The sequence below is a fragment of the Stegostoma tigrinum genome, chromosome 23 (assembly GCF_030684315.1).
Source record: "Stegostoma tigrinum isolate sSteTig4 chromosome 23, sSteTig4.hap1, whole genome shotgun sequence".
Lineage (NCBI taxonomy): Eukaryota > Metazoa > Chordata > Chondrichthyes > Orectolobiformes > Stegostomatidae > Stegostoma > Stegostoma tigrinum.
This window is the reverse complement of record NC_081376.1, coordinates 21,113,587-21,131,919: the sequence shown is the minus strand read 5'-3', so window position 1 is coordinate 21,131,919 and position 18,333 is coordinate 21,113,587. Positions and strand designations below refer to the sequence as shown.

The window sequence follows — 18,333 nt, the reverse complement described above, 5'->3', positions numbered from 1 at the left end:
TGCCACCACTTTTTTGGTGTCATCTGCAAACTTACTAACTATGCCTTCTATGTTCTCCTCCAACTCATTTATATAAATGATAAACAAAGAAGCACCCAGAACCAATCCCTGTGGAATACTGCTGATCACAGTTTCTATTTATAAAAGTGGGCTGGTGGGAATGATGAGCAAGATCTCTGTACCTTTTTCCAGGATCTGCCTGTCACTTAGCAGAAACTGATTGAGGTCTCAAAAGTAGTCACCTCCAATTGGAGTTCTTCTCTTTTAAGTGATGCAAACTGTTCTTCAGGAGCAACTGCTCAAAATCCACACTTTCACCATATGACTATGTGAATATGCAGAAGAGGGGACCGGCTAAAATGGTGACTGGAGTCAGGAGTATTCTACATGTAAATTCATATCTACATTCCTGCCTACCCCTAAGAATATTTCACTCCCTCATCACTTGCTTACCAAAAAGTCAATTCACTTCTGCCTTAAAAAAATTTAAGGATTCTCCCACAACCTTTTCAGGAAGAAAGTTCTAAAGACTTATGACCCTGAGAGGTTTTAAAAAAAACAAATCTCTACATAATCTCTTTTCAAGTGAGCGACCATTGATTTTCAAACAGTGATCTGGTCATTATAGACCCCCCCATTAAACAAACTTGCTCTCAACATCTACGCTGTCAAGACCCCTGAAGATCTTAGGTTCCAATCAAGTCATCTTTTCATTTTCTCAAGTCCAGTTACAAGCATGATCTGCAGAACCATTGGTTCATACAGAAGCTCTCTCATTCCAGCTATTAGTCTCACAAACCTTCCCTAAGTGGCCTTCAGTGTATTTCCATCCTTCCTTAAATCAGGTGACCACTTCTGTGCGCACTGCTTCAGAAGTAGTCTCACCAGTGCCCTGTATAAGTGAAGTATAACCTTCCTATTTTTGTTTTAGTTCCTCTTGGCATAAATGATAACATTCTGTTAACTTTGCTAATTATTTTCTGGAGCTGTAAACTAAACTTTTGTGATTCATGCATGAGGACGCTGAGATCCCTCTGTATATCAGGACTCTGCAGTCCCTCACCTTTTAAATAATAAGCATTTTAAACTTTTCTGGCCAAAATGGAAAGTTTCATATTTGCATACATTGTACCCCATTTGTCACAACTTTGCCCATTCAATTATCTTTATTTAAAATTTTATTTCTGCGGTGTTGTCCTCTCTGACACGGCCTATATTGATTGTCTATCCCTAACTGCCCAAACATCAGCTAAAAATACATGCTGTGGTCCTGAAGTTACATATAGGCCAAACTAGGTAAAATTACTAATTTCCTTCTTTGTAGGTCATTAGTGAACCAGAAGGGTTTATCTGACAATTGACTGTTATTACATGTACACCACTCCAACAAGCGACTTGTTGCCTTTTAAGATTTCTCATCTCTACCCAAGTTGTTACCATGTCTTGGTTTCCTGAGCATGGGCCATTATTAACTGACAGAGCAATACTTGGACCTTTTCACATCTTCCTGTCATTCCTAGATGCCCTGAACCAGTCAACATTCAGTCCCACTCCATGTCATCATATAGCTGTGTTTGTATCAAATCATTAGTTTCTTTTCTATGTACATCTCAGTTAATGTGTTTTATGTTGACATACGTTCATGTACAGAGCTTAAAAAGTTTATTCTTTCAATTTTTAAAATTTCTAGTCTTATCTGTTGGTGGGCTCTTAATCTGTATTCCCTGTCTGTTTATCATTTCTCTTTTGACTTAGCTATACTCGTTTGCAATATCTTCCCAAATTTAATCCTTTGACCCACTACTTAGTTAAAATCCTCTCTGCATCTCCAGTTAGAGCACTGACCCCAACACAATTCAGACACCATCCCATTGGTACAGATCCCAATTTTCCCAGTAATGGTGCCAGTGCCCAATACATCAAAAACCACTTCTGCGCATTCATGTCTGATCTGATTTTCCCCATGCCAATTTGTACACAACCCATGTAGTAATCTATAAATTTTGACCTTTGAGAGTCTGCTTAATTTGGCACCTGGCTCCTCAAGCTTACTATGTTTTCCTCCTCTTCTGCCCCACATGCTGTTAGTGCCTCCATGGGTCATAATGATCAGATCCTCCCCTTCTCACTGAAAGTTCCTCCATAACCTTGAGCTGATGTACCCTGATGCTGGACAGGCAACACTGATGACCAGACTCAAGCTCTTTGTTGAAAACAGTATTAATCCTCCTCATGATACTGTCTCCTGCTACCACTGATTTCTTCTGGAATTTTGTTTTGTGTTGATAACATTACTGGAGTCAGTTTATAATGGATCATAATGCACAGGTAACTTCTTGAAGCTTGCAGTGTTTAACGCCAGCTTACTCAAGCGTGACTATTGTTATAATGGTGCTTTATCAGTACGTAGCAACAGTAGGAATTCTGATGTCTGCAAATGTTGATAGGTTTGATTAATATATGTGGTGAATAAGGTGAAAGGATGAACACAATGAGTGGAGAAAAGTAAAAATCCTTGTTTGAAATAACCATACATGAAATGTGAAAGAGCAAGATTTTATTTTGTAACTAAGCTTTCTCATCATGTTTAGTTTAAACATAATTCTTAACAATTATTCTTTTTATATTTCAGAGCTGAGAAGACTGAGGTGTTGAGTGAGGACCTTTTGCAGGTAGAAAAAATTTGTGTTATTAAAAGCTATGACTCCAGATGAAAGGCAATTGAACATATTTAACCAAGATTGCAAATAGTTTGGAAACCTTGCTGAATCTGAGGAAAGAGCCTTAACTCAGAAGCAAACATTGGATCAAATGTATGTTTTAATGGAATACTAAGCACACTGTTATGACTTTTTGTTTGAAAATAGATAAACACTGTGTTTGCCTATATGTGCGGCTTACATTTGAGACATGATTTCTCTTCTTGTCAAGCAGTAGCGCAATGTTTTTTTTTCCCAGCTTTAATCCTGTCCAACCCCTGAGGCCTACTGAGTTAGAGCGGCGAATAATTTTAAATTTTACTGCTGCAGACTTTGTCATTCCATTTGTGATTGTAGATGGTTGTTGACTTCTTTGTACAACTTAGTACAACCTGCTTCTTTCAAGGTGCGAGATTTACTCATTTTACATGATTGATAGTCCTGAATGTCATAGGTGGAGACAGTAACTTCCTAAAAATGTAATAAAATATGTGAAGCATGTGGAAGTTACTGCAAAGAAGCAATTATGCTAGCTGAAGGGAGGTTGCTTTAATTAGTTTAAGTCCACTCTTCCAGGAATTGTGAAACTCCTGCATAATTGTGAACTTAGAAAATAATCAAAAACTGAGCAGTAGCTTTAATAAAACTGAAACATCCTTTCAAAAACTGACAAGTCCAAAATGGACCTGCATAATTATCCACAGCAGATTAAGTTAAGTTCTTGGACTGAAAAAGCAGCTGAACACTGTCTCGTAACTTAAACTGAACCAAATGATCCCTTCACTTTCAGTAGTTAAATAACTGCAAAGGAGTACAGATGTTGAAAGTAATGTGTTTCTCTGAGGGGGCTTGTGGGCTTGAAGGTCACAGAGTCGTGGAATAGTTACAGTATAAAAAGAGTCATTTCAGCCCTTCACATCCTTGCTGGTTTTTGGCTGGTCAGGGTACCATCCACTCCCTATAGCCTTGCAAAATTTTGCACTTCAGATAATTATCCAGTTTTCTTTCATTGAAATCCAAAGTTGAATTTGCTTCCACGACCCCTTCAGAAGTGTACTCTAGGCCCGTACCAAAGCGGCATGGAAAAAGATTTAACTCATGACGTCTTTGGTTCTTTTACCTTTTGCCTTCAGGGTTTTCACTTCGCAATTGACAAGAAAATGACATAATTCCAAGTCAACTTGACATTTCAGGTCGGGACCCTTCTTCAGAAATGGTGTGGGGGAAGGGGATTCTGAAATAAATAGGGAGATGGGGAGGTGGCTACAAGGTGAATAAGGGAGAAGATAGGGTTGGATTAGACAGACAGGTCAAAGAGACAGGGTTATAACCAGTTAAGGTGAGTGTAGGTGGGGAGTTAGGGAGGGGATAGGTCAGTCCAGGGAGGACGGACAGGTCAAGGGGGCGGGATGAGGTCAGTGGGTAGGAGATGGGTTTGGGGCTTGAGGTGGGAGGAATGGTTAGGGAGGCAGGGACCAGCTGGGCTGGTTTTGGCATGTGGTCGGGGGAGGGGAGATTTTGAAGCTTGTGAAGTCCACATTAATACCCTTGGGCTGCAGGGTTCCCAAGTGAAATGAGTGCTGTTCCTGCATCTTTCGGGTGGCATCATTGTGGCAGTGCAGGAGGTCCAGGGTGGACGTGCCATCCGAGGAGGTGGGGGGTGGAGGAGGAGCAGTTGAAATGGTTTGTGACTGGTAGGTTCAGTTGGTTGTTGCGAACTGAGCGTAGGTGTTCAGCAAAGCAGTCCCTAAGCCTCTGCTTGGTTTTCCCGATGTAGAGGAGGCCACAACGGGAACAGCGGATACAGTATATCTCGTTAACAGATGTGCGCCCCCCCCCCCCCCCCCCTCCCCCACCCAATGATGACATGTCCATCCTGGGCCTCCTGCACTGCCACAATGATGCCACCCGAAAGATGCAGGAACAGCATCTCATTTCGCTTGGGAACCCTGCAGCCCAAGGGTATCAGTGGGGGCTTCACCAAGCTTCAAAATCTCCCCTCCCCCAACCACATGCCAAAACCAGCCCAGCTAGTCCCTGCCTCCCTAACCATTCCTCCCACCTCAAGCTCCAACCCCATCTCCTACCCACTGACATCATCTCGCCCCCTAGACCTGTTCGTCCTCCCTGGACTGACCTATTCCCTCCCTATCTCACCACCTACATTCACCTTCAATGTTCTAACCCCGTCTCTTTGACTTGTCAGTCTAATTTCACCCTATCTTCTCCTTTATCCATCTTCTATCCACTTCCCCTTGTCTCCCTATTTATTTCAGAACCCCCTTCCCCTCCCCCATCTCTGAAAAAAAGTTCACGACCCGAAACGTCAAGCTTTCCCACTCCTCTGCTGCTTGACCTGGTGTGTTCATCCAGCTGTACATCGTGTTATCTCAGATTCTCCAGCATCAGCAGTTCCTACTCTCTCTAGTTCCAAGTCAATGTTGTTTGACCAGAGAGGACTTTGCAGATAGTTGTGTTTCCATGCATCTGCTCCTTGGTCCTTCAGGGAATGGTATTGGATTTGGAAAGTGAATTAATGAAGTTTTCATAAATTGTTGCGATGCATTTTGTAGATGGAACATGCTGCTGCTGTGCATCAGTAGTTGTTAGACTGGGGAGGTGGGGATGGGGTGTCAATCAAGCACTGCTTTATCCTCATTGTTATCAAGCTTCCTGAGGGTTGTTGGAGCTGCAGTTATGTAGGCAAAAGAAGAATATTGCATCACTGGCTTGTGCCTTGCCAAAGATGGGCAGGCTTTGGGGAGTCAGAAGCTGAGTTACAGACTGTATAGTTTCCAGCCTCTGACCTGCTCCTAGAAGTGCAGTATTTATGTGGTTGGTGCAGTCTCTGTCAATGGTAACCCTCAAGATGATAGTAAGAGATTCAACAATGAGACTGAATGTTGAGGGAAGGTGTGTAAATTCTTGTTTCTTGCAGATGTTATTGCCTGGCTCTTGTGTGATACAATGTTATTGGCCACTTATTGCCTGAAGCTTAAATGTTGGCCCTTTCCATATCTGAGAAAGTCATGAATGATGATTATACAATGTTAAGCACCAACACACATCCCCACTTATCATAGAATCATCGAGGCTATTTAGGCCCATCAAGTCTACACTACCTCTCCAAAGACCATCGCACCTGGATCCACTCCATCCCTGTAACCCTGCATGAGGTTTTGCTGCATGGCACATTACTGGACACTAAGGCAGACTTCCACATGGCCAGTCCACCTAATTTGCACATCTTTGGACTGTGGAAGGAAACCGGAGCACTCCGAAGAAACACTCAGACGTGGGTGAATGTGCCATCTCCACACATACATTCACTCAAGACTGGAATCAAACCTGGATCCCTGGAGTTGAGGCAGCAATGCGAACTCCATTCCATTATGATCTAATAATGGAGGGAAGGTCATCAATGAAGCAGCTCCAGCCTTCTCAGCCTTTCTAAATTTGTGAAAGACTATTAGATTAATCTGTTAACTTAGAACTCCATGTTATTTCTTCTTGCTGTCCCTGTACTACATTTTCTGTATCTCTGATTGCGTGTTTATTGTACCAGAATTATTTGCATTAAAAAATTTGCATCATATAAATGATAGTTTCATGTCATATAACTTTATTTTTTATACATGAAGGAAATGTTGAGGAAGGCACACAGGTTAGGTTTCATGTCCTCCTTGGGCTCTGTTTCACATTTTGAGCTGACGTTTATATTGTGAGGTATATTCTGCTGATCCTCTAGAATGTTTGGAATGTCTTATTCACTGGAGGATTGGTGTAATGTTCAGCATAACATTGATTTTTTTTTCAACTAACCGACAATGTTGTTAAGGAGGAATTCCAGGATTTTGACCCAGCAACTCTGGTGAATTGGCAGTATATTTCCATGTCAGAATGGTGAGAGAAGCTTGCAGGCAGTGGTGTTTCCATGTATCTGCTGCCCTGGTCATGTCAGTCAGGCAACTGCTTTGTCCTGGATGGCGACAGCTTTTTGATTGTTGGAGCTGCAAGTGCAGAATATTCTATCACACTCGTGATTTGTGCCTTGTAAATGGTGGATAGACTTTGGGGTGTCAGAAGCAGGATTCCTAACCCCGACCCGCTTTTGCAATCTCAACACTTGCGTGTTTAATCCCGGTCAGTTTCTGGTCAGTAGTAACCCCACTAGATTGATGGTGGAGTTTCGGTGATGGTAATGCCGTTGAATGTCAGGGAGTTATGGTTAGCTTCACTTTTTTCGAGATGGTCATTACCTGGCAATTGTGTCAGTCCTAATCTGGTCTATCTACATTTGGACATGGAGTACTTCAGCATCAGAGATGTTGTGAATGGTAACAATGATTGGGCAATCATCAGTGAGCATCCTTCTGACTTTATGATGCAGGGATGGTCATTGAAGCAGCTGAAGATGGTTGGACCTTGGAGAGTACTCTGAAGAATGGCTGCAGAGGTGTCTTGGAGATGAGATGGCTGATGTCCAGCTTGTGCAATAGTCTTCCTTTGTGGCAGGCATGACTGTAATCAGCAGAGAGCTCTCCTCTTGACTCCCATTGACTCAAGTTTTTCTTGGGCTCCTTGATGCCGCAGTCTGTCAAATGTGACCTTGATCTCAAGGGCTATCTCTCTCCCATAACCTCTGGAATTCAGCTCTTTTGTCCACATGTAATGATGTCAAGAAGTGAGTGGCCCTGATAGAACTCAAACTGAGCGTCAGTGAACAGGTTATTGCTCAAAAAGTGCTGCTTGATGTATCTGTTGATGACCCTTCCATCGCATTACTGATTGAGAGTGCACTGTAGGGGCAGTAATTTTTCCTGCTTTTTTTTGTATCGAGGGCATACCTGGAAATCTTAAATTTCTTAAAATTCAACAAAGTAGTTTGCAAGAACCTTTCCTATTTTGTACAAATTCCGCTTGACCCTGGCTGCACTATCAGTTCACAGATTAAAATGAAAAATCTGCATGGTTCAGAAAATTCTATTTGAGTTCTTAGCAGTTTGTTTCTGAACTCCTGTTTGGAAATAATTCCAGTAATAATATGTAATGAGAGATGTGTGACCATACTCCTGCATGCGCGCACGCACAATTAATGCTAATCCCAATCTGTTATTTTAAAGTGGATGGACAGAAAGTAGCTGCCCCAAAAAAGGCCCCAGTTTGATTTTACTGAATAATCACTGTGTTCTAAAAATACAGATATGTGAAATTCTTTTGCTGGTTTTCAGAATCCTGTTTCAAAGTGCTGACTTATATGGAAGTTCAATTTCTTTTAAATGTGGTTGTATAAATAGGAAACGGCACAGATACATATGAGCTGTCTTCAGAATATGCGCAAAATTTAATTTTAAAAATCACATTTGCGAGTCAGCCATATTGTCATAGTGTTTTAAACAGCCTTGATTTTGATCAATGCACAAGATAATCTCAAGGAAATGTATTGACCTGACCTGTCCAAAAATTTAACTGCCAACGTTCATTTCAAAAGGCATAAATACCATCTGTACTTCACCTTTGTGACTATTCTTGTTGTTACAGTGGAGACCATAACCCCTGAAAATAGAATGAGACAGTTGCTTGTACAAGAAATGAGGTATGAGCACACGTATATACTGGATTGGATGAAGAAATGCACTTCAAACTTCATGAGCAGAATGCTCCATCCCTGTACTGTAATAATCTGTGATAGAGCTTTATTAGTTCTTTGATTGTGAGCATTTCTTGTAAGGCCAGTTCTTGTTGCCCATCACTGTAGTGTTTTAAGAAGGTAGTTGGAATTTACTGCCTTGAACCCTGCTTCGGGTGGTGAGGTTTTTCTTTGAATCTTCATGTGACTGAACAGGCCAATTCTCACGAATCTTTATTGTGTCTCTGGCAGCCAGTCAACAGCTCAGAAACCTTGAGGGTAATAGCTCTTACTCACTTCTCAATATAGTGCCATGGAAATGAGACCAACCTTATTTGCTGCAGTAACTGCCTTGCCAGAGACTACTTAACTCATCATGGGCTAGGAATAGAATTTGGGACAGCTTCTCATCACCTTCCGACCCGTCAGCTGTCTGTATGTGAATCACTTGGAACAATGGGCTGAGATGTCTGGCTTAAATAATGTTTTCTAATTTGCCTCGTTTAACACACCAAGCATTTCAGTCTGCCCATTGACGTAAGCCTTACCTTGAATCAATTACTTTATCTCTTTTTGAAGAAAACCATTTTCCAAGATGCTATTCAAATATTCCAAATTTATTAACTTTTAAAAATGTTCAAAGGCATTTCCCTTTTTTAAAACCCCCTTTAAGTTAGTTTCTAACTTAGATAACATTCTTAAATATTGTGCTGTTAGTGATGGGAAAGCTCATGAGTGGGGAAACGTGAAAAAAGGGGATGCAGGTCTGGAGATCTCAAAGGTACTGTGAGGGAAAAGGATTAGTTAGATTTGAAATTTGAGAATAATTTAATAAACAACCTGTGGCAGTAAAATCCAGTATAACATGCAAAGGGAGGAAATGTCGCCAGGAACCTCATCCGAAATGTGTTTCTTTTGCTGTCTGTCTTTCTGTCATGAGGCTAGCTGGGCCAGAATTTATTGCGCATCCCTAGTTGCCCTACCAAAAGTGGTGGCAAACTCCCTCCTTGAAATGCTGCATTCCATTTACTATAGGAGCACCCGCAGTGCTGTTAGGGAAGGAGTTCCAGGTCTTTGACCCAATAATACTGAGAGGGGTCTTTTTGGTGAGTGCCTTAGTGTGGAACCTGCAGGTGATGGTGTTCCCAAACATCTGCGGCCCTTGTCTTTCTAGACAGCTGTGATCATGGGTTTGGAAGGTATAGTCTAAGGAGCCTTGGTAAATTTTTGCAGTGCATCTTACAGATACTACCCACTTATGGTGAGTGTCAGTGGTGGAGGGTCTAAATGTTTGTGGATCTGGTGGCAATCAAGAGGCCACTTTTCTATCACTGTGTTTATAACTCAGACAGCGTTGTCTTCAAGAAACACTGCTGATTTGTATTTAAGTACTTTGCGATAGGTGTTGTTGACTTTTTTCCCTTTTGGATGGTCAAGATACTTGATATGTTATTGCAATTTGCAATAATAGTTGCAGTTGATGAAACTGGTGGCAGTTTCAACTATGTTTTCCACATAGTGAACTTGAATTTTGTACTTAATTCTGTAATCACTACAGTATTTTGGTACTGTGAAATATTGTACCATTCTTTTCAATATTTCTTTGTTCGGGACTTATTGTTTCCTTGCCTAAGAATCAAAGTCAAATGATTTCTCCATTATACAGTCCACAAAAAGGGAATGTGTGTGCAGGCAGAGGACAGGGCTTCAGTACTCAGTGAGTGCTTTGTGTTTGTTTTGACCAAGAAAGCAGATATTGCTCAAGCCATAGTGAAAGAGGAAGTGATTGAAGTACTGAATAAAGAGAAGGTTTTAGGAAGGCAGGTTATACTTGCTGTCAGAATTGAACAGGCTGCATTCTGGAATGCAGCAGGAAATCACAATGATTGGACATAATCTTCCAGTCTTCTTTAGAGGTGGGTGTGGTGCCGTACCATTTCAAAAATGTAATATTTTAAAAAGGAATGTGAGGATCACCCAGCAATGATAGGCCTGTCAGCATCATATCAGTGATGGGAAAGCTTTTATCCTCTGTTCTGGGATAGGTGAATGGTGTCCTGCAGCCATTTCATGACATCATTGACTCTAGCACCAGGGATATGCCCCAAAGTTACCCTAATGGCTGCAGAAACACCTGACTGTTCCCCTAACTATGAATTCCCTGTCACTACTTTTCCACTCTTCTTCGCCCCAGCCTGTACAGCTGAGCTGCTCAATGAGCCTCAAACATCATTTTGACTGCACTGTTCTGACTCACCAGTATCCAAAATGATAAGCTGATGAGCAAGCCTGACTTCTGCATTCTTGCATTACCAATGACTGGGTGATCATTTATTCCCTAGCCTGTGTTGTAGCCATCTCTCTGAACATGTTATGGCCTCAGACTTGCTAATGCGCAGGTGACTCTAGAGCTGCTCCATCTCCAAAACTCAGAGCTCGAATTTCTGTGGCGTTTCCCTGCAATATGGTCGTAGAGGCCACCATAGTGTTAGAACTTCCCATATGCATTACATCATGTGTTAGAAGCGATGGAGCCGCCTTGCTATGACTTAACTTTACTTCGCTTGTGTTAGTTTTAATTTGCTTTGGCTAACTTGTATTACATTTATTTTACTTGGCCTTAACTTAACCCTTACAGCTATTGACAAACCCTATGTGCCCTGGGGAGGTGATTGTCTAGTGGTATTATCGTTGGACTGTTAATCCAGGGACTTAGATAATGTTTTGGGGATGTGGGTTCAAATCCTGCCATGGCAGATCTGGAATTAAAAGTTTAATGATGACCAGGAATCCATTGTCGGAAAAATCCATCTGGTTTATTGAAGTCTTTTAGGGAAGGAAACTGCCATCTGTACCTGGTTTTGGCATACGTGTGTCTCCAGATCCACAGCAATGTGGTTGACTCTTAACAGCCCTCTGGGCAATTAGGGATGGGGAATAAATACCTCCTGCCCAGTAATGCCCTCATCTCATGAATGAATAAATCCACCTAAGGCATGACAGTGTTGCAGTCATCCTTAAAGTGCCTCTTTGTGCAACAAATTCCAACGTGAACCTAATTGCTACTCACTTGTCTGCACCTCAAAGGTGTAGTCTCTTTATTGTGTGTGCCTTCAATATGAGTTATTTTAAATGAGGGTGATGCCATTGATGTGTGCATAGAGTTCCAAGAAGTGTTTGATAAAGTGTCACAATTAGTTTGCCAGCATTGTTGAAGCCTGTGGAATACAACAGACAGTAACATAATTGTAGAGTTGGTTGAATGCTGACAATAAATTGTCATGGTTAACAGTTGTTCTACAAATGGGTGGAATTTATGCTTTAAGGTATCTCAGAACTTAGTGCTGGGACCACTAATTCTCTTGATCTGTATTAATGATGTGGACTTGGGTGTACAGGGAGAAAATTAAATATTTACAGATAGCAATTCTTTTTGCTTGCCAGGATTTGCTGCTCCTTCGGGCACTTTCATTTGCTTGGAGGCACAGAGCAACTGATTTGCAACCATTAGGTCTGACATATTGATTTAAAAGCCACGGCTTGCAACAACTGGTGAAGGGAAATAAATTGGAATTCTTCAGGCTTAAGGTGTTATTACCTCAGAAGGACAGCATGTCCTTTCCAGCGATCCGATGGTTCCTAATCAAACATTCACACTCCTGATCTACCTGAGAAACAATCACAGAATTTTAGAACAGATAGAAGGCTTTTGCTGTCGACATCTGGACACGATTCCTAACACCCGTCACTTGTTGATTACTTGATAGTGACCAAATCTGCTTTCCTATGTACCCCCATCTCCAGCTCAACTGTAGTAAGCTCCCCCACTGCTTGAGCAAACAACGGGGCAAGCAGCTTTTAGAATGAAGGTCAGATTACTGCCTCCTTTAAAAGCAAGTTATCCTTTACACAGTGTTTGATTTGTAAAATAGTCCTTTTCCCATTGCAGTGCACCATCAAAAGTAAGAATTATACAGTCTTTATATGAGCTAAAACTAGATATTGTCCAGGCCATGCTGCAGTTAGACATGGACTGCTTTAGTGCTCTTGCAGAGAATCGACAGTGACATGATGGAGCTGAATGGCCACCTGTATTGAAAACATTTTGTAATTAAGAACTACAGAAAGGAATCTAATTGTGACTAAAATATGCTGTTCTTTTTGGTTTCTGGTTTAAGATTGAGAAACGCATGGATGCAATAAGAATAATTTCCCACAATGCCCACAAACGACTCGCTGCATGCTTGCAGGTTCAGCAAGGTGTAGAAGTGGAAAAAAGACAGGTAAGTAATACTGTTATACTGAGTTAAGAGTTTTGAAAAGAGATGTAACCAATAGTGTTTTGCCGCAGCTATATTGAGGAAAATTTAGAAATTGTTCATCTAAATGAATTCATTCATTCATTCTCATGTAAATATATTTGAATTCTGACCCTCAATAAACAAAAATTCAGAAGCACATTTGAGGTGTGGTTACCTTTCTTCCACTGAATCAGTGGAGTCAACAGATAATAACCTGATGTTTAGCTGAAGGAGTCTTTATTTCATTTGGAATTGGATGTTGGATCAGGATAGCAACATGAGTGAAATTTTCCACTACCAGAATAGGTAGACAGGCTCCCTCTGTGGAATCAGGGTAGGTAGGTGCTCAAGGCCCCATGACCCAAATTGCCTCTTGCCATGCTGTGTGACTCAATTAGTCTGTGATGCTGCCATTAATACAAAAAGAAATTCTGTTTCCCAAAGAAACAGGTAATATAAGAATTTTAATGGCAGTGTGATGTAGGCCATATGCCCTAACAAATGGCAAAATCATATCAAAAGGTGTCTTTACCTGTCTTTTTTGGCTGCTGACACTTGGGAGTGTACGAACTGTATCCAATCTGTGTTTGTAAACCTCAGAACATAATGTCTAATATTGAATCTGATTCCGCAATTGAACAGCACTTGATGAATAAATAAAAGTGTGCTAATAATCACACTTCAAGCAATGGAAGATTAGTTGGCCCATAATATGGCTCGTGGAAACTTGCTGAAAGCTATGTATATTCATGTGCAGTGACCTGTCCTCAGCAGGAAAATGGAATTTGTCTATGTATCATGCCTTCTTTGAATTAAAAACATGGGGGTCATTAGTTCTCTTGTTCATTCTTCATGGTACTGCCCTTCCCATGTAACACATGACTCTGATACCTACTAACGTTTTATGTAGCCCCTTATCAACTTTTGGAAATCCAGATTTTTGAAGACTCCTCAAATTCTTTCTTCAGAACATCATTCATAATTCTATCAATGTCATTGATTGCCATGTGAAACAAATCAATGTATGATTATTAAACACTCTCTATTAGGTCATTCTTGTTTGTCTTTAGAGAGACCCAGCTACTACTACCTTTCCTGATGTCCATCATTTCTGATACCTATCGGTGTACATCTTCCCTAACTCTCCAGTGCTTCATGAATGAAATGGGGGAAGATAGGAACGAGGGTGGGATATGTTGAGGCGTGCGGTGTGGAAATGGGAGTGATTCAGGAGGTAGTTGCATGATGATTGCAGTTTAAATGCTATTTGCCAATGACCTGGGGTTCTTTTGAGGGTTTTGGAAGGACATGAGATTATAAGGCTATATAAAGGGCAGAGTGGTCATTCGAGATGCTTTTGCATGTATTTCAGATGATGCGAGTAGGTACACCAAGTGAGGTACAGAAGCAGTAAAAATAACACCAGGAATAAGCCATCAAGCCTAAATCATCATTCACATGTTCATGTTTGGACTTGGACTTCAACACCACTTGCGTGCCTGCTGAACACGTCCATTGTTCCTCTGAGAGGCCAAATATCTATATTATAACCTTAACTGTATTCAATAATGGAGACTCCATTTCTCAAGCAGAGAATTCCAAAGATTCACAAGTCTTTTACTGAAGATCTTCCTCCTTGTCTCAGTACTAAGTTATCAGCAACTTATCCTGAGACTGCCCACACACTTAGGTTCCATCACCAGTGGAAATAATCTGTCTGTATTTACCCTGTCAAGCCCATCAGAACCTTGTACGTTTCACAGATCATCTGTTATTCCTTCTTAACTCCAGAGAATATAGATTCCATTTGCTTAGCCTCTCATCATAATACAGCCCTCTCATGCTCTGGATTAATTTAGAGATGCTATGCTGTACTGCCTCCAGTGCGAGCATATCTTAAATGTGGAGACCAAAACTGCTCCCATTGCTCCAGCTATGGTCTTAGCAAAGCCCTCTACAATCATAACAAGACATCTCTATTCCTGTACTCCAATCCCTTTGCAATAAAGGCCAACATGCCATTTGCTTTCTTATTTACTGCTGCGTCTTCAAGAAACTTTCTGCAAACCTTGCACGAGTACATACAAGTCTATTTCAATGTCAGCAATTACAATTTTCACACTTCTAAAAAGAATTCTACTTTTTCTATTTTATGACCACAGTGAATAGTTACTTAATCATATTATTATTATATTCCATCTTATTGCCTGCTCAGTTAACCTGTCTATATCTCCTTGCAAATCAATGACAATAAAATGTGAGGCTGGATGAACACAGCAGGCCCAGCAGCATCTCAGGAGCACAAAAGCTGACGTTTCGGGCCTAGACCCTTCATCAGAGAGGGGGATGGGGTGAGGGTTCTGGAATAAATAGGGAGAGAGGGGGAGGCGGACCGAAGATGGAGAGAAAAGAAGATAGGTGGAGAGGAGAGTATAGGTAGGGAGGGGATAGGTCAGTTCCAGGGAAGACGGACAGGTCAAGGAGGTGGGATGAGGTTAGTAGGTAGGAGATGGAGGTGCGGCTTGGGGTGGGAGGAAGGGATGGGTGAGAGGAAGAACAGGTTAGGGAGGCAGAGACAGGTTGCACTGGTTTTGGGATGCAGTGGGTGGAGGGCAAGAGCTGGGCTGGTTGTGTGGTGCAGTGGGGGGAGGGGATGAACTGGGCTGGTTTTGGGATGTGGTGGGGGAAGGGGAAATTTTGAAGCTGGTGAAGTCCACATTGATACCATTTGGCTGCAGGGTTCCCAAGTGGAATATGAGTTGCTGTTCCTGCAACCTTCGGGTGGTATCATTGTGGCACTGCAGGAGGCCCATGATGGACATGTCATCTAAAGAATGGGAGGGGGAGTGGAAATGGTTTGCGACTGGGAGGTGCAGTTGTTTATTGCAAAGCGGTCCCCAAGCCTCCTTGCAGTTTCTATATCTCCTTGCAGTTTCTTTGTATCCTCACCACACCTTACCTTTCCATCTAGCTTCGTATCTTCAACAAATTTATATATATTACTATGTCACTTCATCCAAGCCATTAATTTAGATTCATCTATGTAGCTGAGGCCCTAGCACTGAACCTTGTGACACTTTACAATTCAGTTGCCTGACATCTTGAAATTGCCACAAATGTTGCTGGCTGGATCCTCAAATAAATTTGTCAAACAGGATTTTCCTTCAGTAAAACCAGCAGATTTGATCTTAACTTCTGAATGAGCCATAGATGGATCTTAGCTGTGAACCTTTGGTTTCCAATTTTGTGTACATTTATTGTAAAACCATATATTTTCGTCTGTTAACTCAATTAACCATTATTCTATTTCCACTCATCTATGTATATGGCTATGTTTAAATTTAAAACTAGTTTGGTTTTGGAGAATATCGTTTTAAAATTTAAGATTGAGCTCAATAGTCTTATGATCAGTGTGTCCTGGAGGATCCTTCATAACGATATTACTAAATAACCCTGCTTTCTTACACAATACCAGAGCAAAAGATAGTTTCATCCCTCTGTTCATGTCTCAGTTCCATGACACGTTTCTCTCAGAAAATGTTGCAAAAACTCTACACAAACACATCTTCAGAAGCACTCTTGCCGTTTTAATAGTTTCGGTCTATGTTAAGATTCAAATTGCCCTCAATTAGCTCATTGCTTTTGTTACAAACGTCAGTAATTTCTTGTTTAATGCTCGGCCCAATGTTATGTTTACTGTTTGGAGTCCTATAAATCACTCTTACCAGTGTTTTCATCTTGAAGATTGTGATTCCTCATTTTCATTCTTCCTAATTAGAATTTATTTTGTTCTAAGGCTAGACCTTTCTCACTAATGCCTTTATGTTAGCCTTTACATTCACAGGCAACCCTGTTGTGCCTGTCTCTTTGAAATGAGGTGTAGCTTGGAATATTTGTTTTTCTGCATTTAACTATGTCTCAATGGCTTTTGGACCTAAATCGTTTATCTCTTTTTGCCACTATTTCATCTACCTTATTGTTGATACCTTGTCTATTCAAATGAGGTACTTTTACTTTTTCACCCCTCTTTCCTATAAATACCTGACTCAATGATGTGGAATTTTTGTTGAACTTTGGCTTTATCTGCATTTATCTGTTCTGAATGTTCAACCTTTCTCTTTGAATTTCTCCATCCCTTCAGTCTGTCCTTCTCATTTCATTTCTTAGTTGAGAGTTGTCGACATCCCTAGTACTGTGATTGGTCAGGACATTGGTCCTCGTACAGCTCAAGTCCATCCTGACAGAATAGCTGTCTGTTCTGTGAGTACTGATAATAGTATTCCATGAATTGAAACTCTTTTTGCATATCCGACTCTTTGAGACACGCATTCAACACTCTAAACTGCTTGACTCAATGCCAGTAGGCACATGCCAGAGATGATTGCCTTTTGATATTTTACATTTTAATTTGCACACCTTAGATTTGCTTACCAAAACATCACTCCTCCTCCTGCTATCCATGACATTGGTTTACACATTGGCTGTGACAACTGAATCTCCCTTCTCCCACTCCATGTTCCTCTCCAGCTTGAAGAAGATGCTATTAAGCCTTGTACTGAGAAGCAAAGTCAAGGGGATGGTCATGTCAAAGAATAGGAGAGTTTTATGTAGTGTTTGACAGATTAGGAAGGATAGCAGGGTGGTGAAGCTGAATACAGTTGCATAGCTAATAAACTTGTAGCTTACTGAATAACTGAAACTTGGTGATCTTGATATTTTGGTGAATAACCCTTCACTATGCTGCGTAAATGATTACAGTTTAATCACAAAATGTCAACTTGCGTTACCTGGCACATGATAGCTGCTATTCAGCTTCATGCATAGTGACACATTTGAATTGACAGTGAAGTACTGTGCTGAAGTTTTGTAAATGCAATTGGAGAAATGTATATCGATCCTTACAAATTATCCTTTTCTTTAAAATTAACACTAGTATTTTGGTAATCAGATCAAAATGTTTAGATGGTTTTCCTCCAATCGGTTGTAAAGAATCACTTGTGGAATGACTACAGCGTGAAGTCAGCAGTGATTTGATAAACCTTAATAAAGCTGTCAAAGCAAATGATTCCAAGTATTATTCCTCCCTGATTTGAAATGTTGTTTTCTTTTAACATTAACAGAAAAAGTTGCCATTGATGGCTCTCTCCCAAAGTATGCAGGAAGGAATTGCCTTAATCGGAGATGACTCTCTCATTATGTAAGTAACTTAACTTAATGATGGAACTGCTTTCTTGGATATAATATACCAAAATGTTGTGCCTTTAAATAAAGAGGGAAATATGTAAATGTCGGAAATCTGAAATTAGTGTTGATCTTGTTTTACAGAAGCAATCCATATCTAAAGAGAAAGGATAGACTGATGTTTCAGGATTTCAATGAATCATACATGCATGCCTTGCCCCTCCCCAACAAAAGAATCAGAAGTTGTTAGTGTTTCTGAATGCTGTTTGACTTGATATGTATTCCAGTCTTTTAAAGTTTCTAGCTGGTGATGTTTACATATTGGGGTGTTTGATACTGCTGAGTGACCTTTTGCACTAAATGTAGTGGTCCGGTGTAGCCTGTGGCATTTAATTAGTATTTTGCTTTAGTTCTTTAAAGTTTTTTTTCCTAAAGACTCTTCTGTCTCTTGCACATTCTATTTGTTGCTTAGGTATATTGTTCACCAGTAACTGCAGGCACCATGTTCACTGTCAAATGCAAC

The 18,333-nt window shown here is 40.8% G+C and overlaps 1 protein-coding gene across 6 annotated transcripts in view; it reads left to right on the top strand.

The window, feature by feature from the left end:
- Window positions 1-18,333, top strand: part of LOC125462184 (rho GTPase-activating protein 17-like) — a 122,925-nt gene that overhangs the window by 55,675 nt on the left and 48,917 nt on the right. For all 6 annotated transcript variants that reach the window (XR_009447133.1, XM_048551866.2, XM_048551860.2 and 3 more), the window contains exons 2-4: window positions 2,633-2,672; window positions 12,507-12,611; window positions 17,750-17,826. Coding sequence is in view for 5 of the 6 variants with exons in the window: in XM_048551866.2 (XP_048407823.1) it covers window positions 2,633-2,672; window positions 12,507-12,611; window positions 17,750-17,826 (222 nt within the window). In the remaining variant the exon portion in view is untranslated. The remainder of the gene's footprint in view (window positions 1-2,632; window positions 2,673-12,506; window positions 12,612-17,749; window positions 17,827-18,333) is intronic.